We start from the raw sequence: 11,786 nt of genomic DNA on the forward strand, positions 1-11,786 counted from the left end.
AGGTGATATCTCCTAATACACAATTATTCCTCATCTCCTGGGCTGAAAAATATTACATATGGTGCAGTCTCTGCTCTGTTAACAAAGGCTCAGAAACCACAAGTCTCCAAACAGTCAGTTGTGTGTTTCTGGCTTATTTTTTGGTTCTTTTCTTTTCCCCTGTTTCAGAGGGAGGTCAGGCTATGAAAGTTGCAGTATAATTCTGAAAAAGATTTTTAAAAAAGAACAACTTGTTATTACAATTCTGCAACTGATGGTGGTAAAGGAGGGTTTTGCATAGAGCCAGATCCTGCTGTGACTAATACCTCAGAGGGAAACAGAGAACCAATTGTATCGTCTTCTGGCACAGGCATCCTCACTCTCAGGGTGCTGCTCTGTGAGGTGCTTGCTGCTGCTCTTTCTGGCAGGGCCAACGTGCACACCCCCCATTTGCTGGCAAGCACTGGGGTCTAGTGACAGCATTTTGAGACCTGTGCAGGCTTTTGAGCTTGCTGGCTGTGTTCCCTTGGGGGTATGCCGCACAGGAGCTGAACCCACACAATTTGACTGATGTAATGTTCTTCCGAACAGGATTGATCAGCTGGGTGTGGGACAGTTTGGCACGGACTTCTGAAAATGGTGCAAAAGAGTTTGTTTGTAGTGTTAATGATGCATATCTCTCAAAGTTCCTCATACAGTAATGATTTAGGGGGAAATTTTCAAAGGTGAAAGGCTCCTAAGTCACCTAGGAGTACAGTCAGTCCTCGAGTATATTCTGAAAATATTACCCTTAATTGCCAGCAGCATTTTGAGGCTAACAGCGCATCCATTTTGCACTAATGCAGTGGCTCAGAGGCAGTATTAGAGCCTGTTTTATTAACAGAAGAAATATTGGCTTTGACATTGAGGTTATCCCACTAATAATTTTGAAAAGCTGCCTGGGAGTTTTGCCTTCACCTGAACAGCTGTCAGATCTTGCTTGGAGATCACCTCTGGCAATGTACTTAGCCTCCTTCCAGTGTTGCATTGCAGTCATAAAACTGGCCAGGGACTCCACATTTGGCTGTGGTGCTAGAATAATTGATTTTTCTGAACTAGAAGTGACAGGGCTCTGAGCTGAGTTACGCTGAGGTTGTGATGTAACGAGGTGTTCTTAGGAGTTCACCGCCTGTGTTCAGTGTGTGCTGAGTCTATGAAGAACAGAAGATTTGGTAGAATTCTGGCTGCTGTTGAGTGTGGTGCCATGTGCTAGCTGCCTAATTAATGTATTACATTGCACTGACTGGTTAGTTGGTTACATATTTTTTTATTCCTAGAGCCTCTAAAACCAGGTCTCTTTGTTTTTCAGGACGGTGAAGGTCAGACAGCACTGCATTATGGTAAGCTGGTTTTTGTTTGCCTATTACCTGCCTGGGTTTTCTGTTTGACTAAACAGTACAATGTGTAAAGCAAATTTCAGCAGAAGCAGGGAGCTGTCCAGGAACCGGAGCTGGATTAACCAGGCCAACTAACTTCAACAGCAAATCCCAGTCGGAAGTGTGGGAAAGTGGTGTACAGCTGTTTCACCAAGTGACCTTTGGAATCTCATCAAGCTAATCTGCTGATGTTGGCTTGGTAGCAACACTGTGAGCTATGTTGAGGGAGGCTCCATCCTTTCTCACCTTTACTGTCATCTAACATCTGTCTGGACCCCACCTTCACCTCCCAGTTCATCCCCATCTTCGCCTTCCGTCTCCGCTCGTGTCTCCCTCATTCCACTCTGCATGGTTAACAGGGCTTTCTTCACTTGGGCTCCTCCATCTGGCTGTGGTTGGGGCACTTGTCCTACACTCCACTTGCTGACTCAGTTCCCTTCCTTGAATCTCGCCGCAAAACCTTCCTTTTCCCTTTGGTGAGTGGCTCCCTTTCTGTAGAAAGCCTTTTGTGGTCCTGTTCTGGATGCAGGAGACCTACAGTGAACCCAGGAGTGCCCGCAGTTGCAGGAAGTATGGCTGTTGGACTCGTTAGTGGTGACAAGTTGGGGGAATTGTACCAAAGAGCACCAGCTTTCTGACCCTTGACAAGCCTTGTGGGGAAAAAAATCACAGACACAGTACAGTGAATTTTCCTGCCAGAAAAGATTGCTGTGGCTTGACCGGACAAGGAACAAGGTATAAACCTGGCTTACAATGGCAGCAGCAGTCTCAGAGATTCTCTGCGTCATGAAACACGGAGCATCTCTTCTTGAAGCTCTGGCACATGTCGCTCCTGCAGCCAAATAGTAATTAGATTTGACGTGTAAAAACCTGACTTGAAGTTTTAAAAAACTTCTTTTTGTGTCATCTTTTTCGTGACAATTGTGATCTACAAAGTTGAAAAGCAGAGACTTAACATCACACACGCATGGTGCTGATGTGGAGCGAATGAAGCAAAAAGCTTGATAAATCAGAATATTTTCCTAAAATAATGTATCATTTTATACTCCCTCTAAAATATGCACTAGTCATGGTGTAATTAGTGCCACCTGTTGTTCTGATAGTATGTGAGCCTGGCCACAGACTGAAGCAAAGGGTGCACATTGTATTATAGTTAGAATGTTGTTTGTTTTCAGAGGTTTTGATCAAATTGACTGGTGGTAGAATTAACAGAGGTCAACTTAAAATCTGGTCATTTTTAAAAACGGAGGTACAGAAGGGTAGACTACTACGTGCCTGTGTCATCCTCCCATGTTAGTGGGGCTTTACTCACATTTTCCCATTGTTTTTAAAAATGTAATTTTGGTGTCTCATATGCAGTGTTGTTGTATCCAGGGTATTGGAGAGCCAGGGAGGGAGAGGTAATAGAAAGATATTACCTCACTCACCTTGTCTCCTTTGGTCTTTTGTTCCTTTGTCATAGAAACATGCGCGCACACACGAGAAACTTGCTGACTGGTAAGGGGAAACCATAAAAATGACTATGCACAAAGTGCCATGGAGTGAATAGAGTCACTGGGGGGGCAGGGACGGGAATTATTTTGTCTACTTATATAAGTTACAGTCACAATGGCAGGTAACAATTTGGACAGCCACGTGGTCAAGGGAGTAATGTCCCTGAGAGTAAAAACACTCCCAAGAAAATCCTTTTTTTTTTTAAACCTGCATAGATTGAATAAAAAATTCCTGTAAGAGTGAAAAATATTTTATCTTTAGTTGCTTTTTGATACAATGTTTATTCCTCCCTCTTCCTTCCCATCCATTTGGATTTTACTCACTCATTCTCCTTCACTGTAATCCGTAAGAACGCTTTCTTGGGTCTTTACTGCTCAGGTCCGTTCTACGTCGTTCCCTCCCTGTTCTCCCTGCGTAAATGTGTCTGAATCCAATCTATAAAATGTTTCTTCTCTCTTTTCCCTCTCCCCATTGTCTAGCACTAGTAATATGTTACGTGAAGCCTGAAAAGATCTAGTTAATTTAAAATATTGTTGCGACTCAAGTGATTATTAGTTGGAACTAGAATTTATTGAAAATCCTCAAGTACAGTTGTTACTGGTGCTGCATAATGGGGTTATTAATTTCAGCAGACACACTCAGTATCTGGAGTAAAATGTCTTCTTTTGGCTTTGACTTCAGCATCTTCTTTTGTTACAGCATTACAGTAAACCGAGAAGTGGTTAAATCCCAGGCATGAGGACAGCGCGACAGGCTGTTTTGGGGGGTTTATTCAACCTCCTTTATGAGTTACTTTCTTCTGACAGCTGTCCTTGTGGTGACAGCTCTCCTGATTACAGCAGGTGTCAAACTCTGTCCTAGATGGGTTATAAATCCTGGCTCGTTCCGATTGGCTCTGACCCTGAGTTTAATCGGAGGTTAAGTGGAGGCAACACTTCTGTATGTCCCTCCCAAACAGGCTGCGTGTTACCAGATCCACCTGCCTTTGCTCCCCTGAAGGATTCACTGGCTTCTGGGCACTTGATGTTTGTGGTTACATGCAGTGCTTATTGCAGAGTTGTTTGATATGAGTGTGGTCTCCCTTGTAAATGCCCAGTTAGTCTCCTGCTCATCATACTCCCCTCCTTCCATCCTCAGGGAATACTAAAATCATTGCCTCTGTGCCTCCCAGAGGAAATCAAGGCTTCTCCTTGCTGGTGCCGTCACGTGCTTTCAGAGTGGGCAGGCTCTGTATCCCCATGGGCTCTCTGTCTTCCTTGTGAAGCACCATCTGTTCTGCTTGTTCTGGGCTGTGGGAGGGGACGGTAGAGGGAAAATAAAAAAAAAATGAAATTCATCATCAAAACCCTGAGGATTAATGGAGTCGGCAGGCGAACTGCGCTGAATGAAAATTCATCTTCACCTGTGCCCGTGTCAGGGCCGCCTCTCTGGCACTTGACAAATAGAGGTTCCCAGGGCGCCATAAATTCAGCAGCTGTTCTGATCTCCGGGGACTTGTTTGTGCTTTTCTGAGATGGGCCGATGACCACTCGGATTTCCCCGAATAGCACCAACACATTGGCTCATCTCGGGTTTGGTCCTGAGAGGTGCTGAGTACTTGGCTGAGCAGTCAGTTAGGGATGGGAGTACATATTAGGGTACTTAGCACCTCTCAGAAGCAGACCCATAGCTGGTGCAAAGCTAGCCCTTTTTCTTTGCAGTGTGCGTGTGGAATGGTCTATGCTAGGATCCCCTATTGGTATAACTACACCTCTCAGGAGTGTAAAATATCAACGCCCATAGGAGATATTTCTATAGCTACCTAAGCCCTGGTGTAGAATTTGTCCACTGACCTAGCTTACCACCTCTCTGGGAAGCAGGTGAAGTCATGTAGGCAGTGCAGCAGTGCCACTGTAGCACGTTAAGTGTAGAGGTAGTCAGTTTGGTAGAAATCGGTCACTTCTGGAAGCACTTCCCTGTAGGTGCAGGTTCTGAGGTGTATTCGTACCAGCTGCGCAGGGTCTCATAGACTAGCCTTCGTGGGAAAAGGTGCTGCATGGCTTGCTCAGCTCTCGCGAAATGTCCCTCTCGTAATATTGTTGGATATTTGCTCTCCCGTGCGCTGCTTCCTTTAGCATGTCTGTCTCTTGCTTTACACAGCCTGCTGCTTTGCCATCAGTCCCTTCTCTCCATGGTGTAATGTAAGCTCCAGTCACACCTCGAGTTTGCTTTGATTAAACTTTGCTGCTTGTCCCTTTGGATCTGCCAGAAGCTGCTGTGTAATGTAAAAGACACTCTCGTTACTGCAGCTGATGACATAGAGGAGTAAACTGCTGCATTTGTTAAAGGGCCTGCGATCTCATTAAAAGCAGCAATTAACAGACAGGAGACTGCCCTCCTGACAGTCTCAAGGTAGATCAGCACTGAGACACTTTAGGTCTCACAGGAAATCTGTGCTACAGAGTTATTGTAGGTAAAACCCATGAGCCAGAGCTCCAGCCAGTGGAGACAGGCACAGCTCTTTTCCCCGTATTGAAAAAAGACCATTTTTATCAGTCTGTGTTAAATTGGATAGGGACAAGAAGCAGCAATTTGACCAGCAGTGAGTCCGGAGGGCTGGGAATCTGGTTGAAAAAAAATTTGGTGGTCCCTGGCTGGTGGTTTGCATATGACAGTCATGCTTCCTGAGCCCCTCTTGGTGCTGGAAAGGAACGGGCGCCAAGCCGCAGGTACTCCGGAGCTTTGGAATCTAATTTCTTTTTCCCTGGAGAGTGTGAAGTGAATGGGAGTTCATGGGCAGAGGCGGGGAAGCAAGGGAGGGGTAACAATCTGTGGGATAGACGTGGTTCCGAAGTAGGGGGTGTAATAGACTAGTTGACTATCCGATAAGCAAAAGCTTTTCGGATAGTCAAGTAGTTGCTTTTCCCTGCCCCCGCCACCCTCCCCTACCTCTATAAGAGGCAGCAATGGGAGGAAGCAGGAGCTGGTTCTGGGGGGAGCTAGCTTAAAAGCCGTTTCCCCCCCAGCACCATCTCCACAGGGCAGGAGGCGACGTAGCTTATTCCCGGCTTAGCTTATCAGTTTATTCCCAGCTCGTGCCCAGTCCCAGAAGCTGCTCCTCTGCTTGTTGGCTCTTAATACGTTTAAAAATCAAAAGCGCAGCAGGGGAGACCCGGCGTGAGTCAGGACAGGTGATTCCCGGCTCGCACTGGGTCCCACCTGCTGCGCTCCGGCCGGGAATCAGCTGTCCCGTCTCGCACTGGGTCCCCTCTCTACCCTGCTGCAGAGCCTGCCAGCTCTTAATTCATTTAAGACTAGTCGGTGGAAAATCCATTGACTAGTCGATTAGTTGATTAAACCTACATTTAACATCCCTCCTCCTAAGAAGTCCTGCCTCCACTCTAGGATGGGCCAAGGGACATGTGAAATGCAGCAGTGATTTCTAAAGGTCCTGCCTTGTTCAGTGATCTAGCACAAGCTTTCCTGAAGCAACACTCCATAGGAATCCTGGAGCTCTTGGTCCAAAATATATCTAGTAGTAGTCAATCCAAATCCACGTAAGTGGTGCTGAATACTCCCCAAAGCGGCATTTACCTGGCCTTGCCAACAGCCAAAATAGCCTTTCCTTGCACTAACCAGTACACGCTTGAGCTCTAGCGCTAGCCTGGCGGCGGCTGGCACTAACCACTGCAGCTGTTGAATGCCCGGCACTGCTGAACTGTAGCACCCGATTAACTGTGCTCTTTGTCTCCAGCCTCTGCCTGTGAGTTTTTCGACATTGTGGAGCTGCTGCTGAAATCAGGAGCTGACCCCACCCTCTTGGACCAAGAAGGCTGCCTGGCTGAAGAGGTGACAGACTGTAAAGCAATCACTTCCATGCTGCAGCAGCACACAGCTGGCAAAGCCTAAGGAGCAGGAGCTGCACCAGCACAAGGCTTCAGGAATGGACAGAAATGGCAATAAACCCCTCCCTTCTCTCCCCTACAGCCCTCTTGAATATGCATCGGGATTTGAGTCGGGAATGATTTTTGGGTGGGCTGGGAGCCTGGCACCTCTACCAGCATACGGAGCTAGGGGAAGGAGCATACACTGTGCATAACAGGATCCATCGTTGCATGCTCTGGAATGTATTACTGCTCTGGGAGGGGTAAGGACTCGGACAACACTTGGCTATGTTTAGATGCGGCTGCTCTTTTGAAAAATATACGCGATCGGTGAGAGGTGAACCAATCGGCCCTGAAGAGTCAGATGCGACCAAAGGAGATTTGTGGAAATCAGGGGTTCCACTGAGGGAAGCTGAGCTGTATTTCTCTGGGCCCAGACAAATACTATCAATAAAAGAGCAAGCACAAGGTCACGTGTTGTCCCTTTCTGGGTGTTAGCATAATGCATCTGAGTCCCGTGACGGTTTTGGAGGGCACCAGCACACTCGGCTCAGAGGCGCATCCCACAAAGGGTTCTTCACCACAAAAATGACAGAAATAAAGACTGAGCCAGTGCAGGCTCCAAACCAGTTCCAGGGGAGGTGACGGGGTTGTTAGTGTGTGTCGCTCCATATTCCAGATAGGACGTACATTCGTGATCATAAATGAGGCAAGAGCGGAGAGAGAGCTGTATCTTGCCCTATCCCGAGTGAGACCAGGAATAATTTTTTTTAACATTCATGGACCTGCCTAGTAAAGGGCAAATATGGCAGAGAAACGTTGTCATCAGTGAGTTAGTTTTATCTCCAGCACCTTGTCATATGGATGTAGTTCTCTGACAGTAGAAATACGGTTTGGTCTTGCAGTACAATTAGGGCTGAACCATGTTTTATTCCCCATAGGGCAGGTGTAGATGCTAGTGAAATGTAAGAACCACCTAGAATCTTTCAGTACCTAGCTGGCCTCGGAAAGAGGGTCCGTTAGGAATAGCTTGTGTTTTGGAGGGGATTGTGGAAGTGCAGAAAATATGTATATGACTGCAACTTACTTCCCTGTGAATCGGAGGGGTCCCTACTCTGTTTACTATGTCCCCCCATGGTGCTATGGCCAAAGTCTACAGAGATAGTGCTGTTTAGGGACAGTTCAAGTATGGGTCAGACCTTTCTATGCTGTCAGAGAATTACTGCACTAAGCGGCACTATTAGCAGTGTCTCAATCCAGTAGGCTGTACAGTGTGGCTGGAGCTTCACTGCACTGTCATGAGAGGAATGTGAATCTCTTGGACGCTGTCTCCTTCCCACAATGTGTCCTGAGACCCACTGAGTAAGGACGAGCTAGAAACAAAAGGTTTGCGATTTTGGTCCATTGATTATAACTTGAATATGGTACCAGACCCTTGTTAAACCTGCTAAGATTTGCTGCTCTTTGTTGTGCGTGAGAAAATATCTCCCTTCATAGCAGCCAATTACTGGCCCATGCTCTGCAGTTGCTGAGGATGCTGTGTATATGCATGACAATGGAGCACTGTACAGCCTCCAGGAGAAAAAGCCAGCTCTGTGCAGTGCAGATGGGGGATGTGCCCCTTGATGTACCATGTGACTTTCTTGTTTGTAACCGAGTATTTCCAGAGCCTGTAGTGAATGAGAGCAGCTGGGTACTCAACGCTTTTTAGAATCAACCAGTTTGTTGAAATAGTAGCACTCAAAGGAACTTCAAGAAGTCGTCTTGGCCAGTCCGCAGCACTGTTGGCAGAACTAAGTATTATCTAGACCAGTGGTCCCCAATGCGGTGCCCAAGGGGCACCCGCCAGGGCATTTCTGTGTGCCCACCAAGTGATGAGGGCTGGCCCAAGCCATTCTTGCACCCCGGGCCCTAGGCGCACGGTGCATGAGCGGCCCCACCCCCAGATGCGCGGCGCATGAGTGGCCCCGCCTCTGGGTGCCCAGCAGCCCCAAAAGGTTGGGGACCACTGATCTAGACTAGGGATGTAAGAGTTTAACCGGGTAACTGATAAGATGATGCTAATCAGTTCCTATTACCATTTAGATTCTGCTAGGGAGCCTGCAAAGGCTGTTTAACCATGTAACCAATGGAATTTCCTTCTGCTACATGCAGTGTTCCCTCCAAACTGCACAGCTTCACAGGTGATTAATCACCCCTGCCCTGAGCCCCCTGACAGGGTTGATTAAGCTGCGTGGCAGCTTCACAGGTGATTAGAGGGAACACGGGTTCCATGGTTAATCGTTTAAAACATTTTTTACAATCCTAACCTAGACCATCCGTGGTAGGTGTGTGTCTAACATGCTCTTAGAAATTTCCAGTAATGGAGATTCCACAGCCTCCCTAGACAACTCATTCCAGTGCTTAATTGCCTGACAAGAGGTTTTTCCTAATATGCAGCCTAACATGCATTTGCTCCAATTTCAACCCATTAACTTTTTACCCTGTCCTTGGAGGATAAGGAGAATACAATTTCCTTCCTTTTATGTTCTCGAAAACTGTTGCCATCTCTTCTCCCCCTCCCCCCCCCCCCTTAGTTTTCCCTTCCCAGATTAAACAAACACAGCATTTTCAATTTTTCCCTCCTAGGTCATGTTTTCTAGACCTCTAATGATTTTTGTTGCTCCTCTCTGGACCTTCCCTACTTTGTCCACATATTTCCTAAAATGTGGCACCCAGAACTGTACTCCACTTGAGGCCTAATCAGCGCTGAGTAGACTGGAAGAATTACTTCACGAGTCTTTCTTACGCCGCTCTTGCTAATGCATCCATGATGGATAGGGAGAGTGCTGGCCTTTTCTGAACATCCCAGCGTTTAGTAACCAAAGGATTAAACTCTTACAGACAGTTATGAGGTGTTGGCAGGGAGCCAGGAGAGCCAATAGGAGGAAGGTGTTGAGACTTGAAATGAAAGGAATACCTGTCTGCTCATCTTTTGTGTCTGAGTTTAACCCTGGAGCAAGGAGAACAAGATGAACCAAGCAGAACTACCAGGCCTACAAAAAATACTCGGCATGGAAATGGACTAGACCTCAAAACACAGATCTGTGAGTAGATAGGAAAATGTCCATTTAGATGCAGTTAGGTTATTTTCTTTGTTTTGTTGTTTGGCTAAACTTCTCTGTGCTAAATCCATGTCCAGTCCCCCCTCCTCCCTCCCCACCCCATACACTGTACTTTAAGCTGTATCCCAGGGATGGAATTTTCTCTGTGTTTTTTAATTGTTTTCTCAGTTGCTTTAAAACACCTAGCAACCAAGTATGCTTTATCAGATATCTTTTTGTTTTGTTAATAAAATCACCCTTTTTCAAGCGATGATTTGATTCCTGTGTCCTGGATGGTAATAGGAGGTCTGTGTATGCCTGCCTAGGATTGAGAGGTCAGCTATCTGTTTTCCAAGCTCTCTTGTGGTAAAAGAGCTTCAGGGTACCCCTCTGGAAGAAGTCCACGCGCTTCTTCCTGGGTTCAAAGAGAAAGGGGTTTTTCACTTGGTGGTGGCAGCTACCTATGAAGGCCAGGGAATCTGTGACCTTGGGGAGCTTTTAAGCAAAAACCTATAGAGGCAAGGTATTTTTTAAGGTCTCTTGAGGGCCCCCACCTTCTGCACTCGGCGTGCCAGAGTGGGGAACCACCTTGACAACATCCCAGAATGATGTTTGCTTTTTTTTTGCAACAGTGTCACGCTGGTCACTTATATTTAGCCTGTGGTCCACTATGACCCCCTTAGATCCTTTTCTGCAGCTCTCCTTCCTAGGGAATTGTCATGAACCGGAGGAGTGTTGACCAGCACCCAGTGACTAAGGGGTTAACTCAGGTACCTAGCAAAGGTGTCGACCAGGGGGCTGGGAGAGCCAGTCGAGATAGAGGCTTGAAATTTGAATTGGATATAGATTCCCTGCCTGCTTTCTTTGTGTGGGAGAGTTAACACCAGGAGTTGAGAGAGACAGAATTATTTAAACCTAGGCAGGACTACCATGCTCCCCTCCCCACATGGAATTCAGGGCATGGGAGTGGACGGAACAAAGAGAAAATTACAAGTGAGTACCAGGGAAATGTGAGCCCAGTCGTGTCCAGGGTAATTTTTCTTTATTTTGTGGTTTTGTTTGAACTGCTCTGTATCTATGCCTCCCCTCCCCCATTACCATCTAAGCATTGTGCCAGAGATGATCTCTGGATTTTTTAATTTGTTTTCCTAAGTTGCTCTGTACAGTTAGCAACCAAGTCTGCTTTAGCAAGTTTATCTTTTGTTTTGTAATAAAAATCACTTCTTTTAAGGTGATGAGTTGATTCTTGTGTCCTGGAAGGCCTGTCTGTGGGTGTCTACAGGCCTCTGACTGAGGGGTCAGCTACCAGAGACTGCAACTTGTTTTTCTCTCTTTCTTTTGGGGCGCAAAAGAACTTGGGGCATCTCGGGGGTGGTTTCAAGTGTTCACCATTTTGTTTAGGGATCAAAAAGCACTTGATGGTGGCAGCGAAATTCCCAAAATCTGTGTATTAGGATTGGGGTGGGGGGCTTTTGTAACCAGTGCCTGGCGAGGCAGGGTGTTGAAGCCACCTTCTGCACTCGGGGTACCAGAGTGAGGAACCGCCTTGACAGGATTCCTTTCCCATTTCATGTGTGTGCGACTGAGGTTGTTCCTTCCTAAGTGGAGTACTTTGCATTTGTTCTTACTGAGTCCTCATCCCATCCTCCAGAGCTCTTGCAGCCTCTCCCAGCTTGTTGGCATCTGCAGATTTTATAAGTGTACTCTCTATGCCAGCGGTCACCAACCAGTACATCGGCATCTGCTGGTAGATCTTGGAGCCTCTGACAGTTGATCCTGACTGGTTTGGCCATTTGGATATCAAGTGCCAGCACTTCAGCTGCTCCTCCCTCCCGTTGCTGAGCATCTCTGGCCCTTTGCCTTGGAGCTATTCCCACAGGAGCCTCCTGCTTGCTGGGCAGGGCAGGGAAGGGAGAAGAGGGCACTAATGTCATGGTGCCCCCTCGTTCCAC

The 11,786-nt window shown here is 46.9% G+C and overlaps 1 protein-coding gene across 1 annotated transcript in view; it reads left to right on the forward strand.

Annotated features, from left to right (window-relative positions):
• The window catches only part of ACBD6 (acyl-CoA binding domain containing 6), a 126,463-nt gene extending 115,399 nt beyond the window's left edge, over positions 1 to 11,064 (forward strand). Inside the window, exons 7-8 of the mRNA XM_075936818.1 lie at positions 1,328 to 1,358; positions 6,622 to 11,064. Coding sequence (XP_075792933.1) covers positions 1,328 to 1,358; positions 6,622 to 6,776 — 186 coding nt within the window. The 3' untranslated portion in view covers positions 6,777 to 11,064. The remainder of the gene's footprint in view (positions 1 to 1,327; positions 1,359 to 6,621) is intronic.
• The last annotated feature ends 722 nt before the right edge of the window (positions 11,065 to 11,786 follow it).

The sequence above is a fragment of the Pelodiscus sinensis genome, chromosome 9 (genome assembly GCF_049634645.1).
Source record: "Pelodiscus sinensis isolate JC-2024 chromosome 9, ASM4963464v1, whole genome shotgun sequence".
NCBI classification, from domain to species: Eukaryota; Metazoa; Chordata; order Testudines; family Trionychidae; genus Pelodiscus; species Pelodiscus sinensis.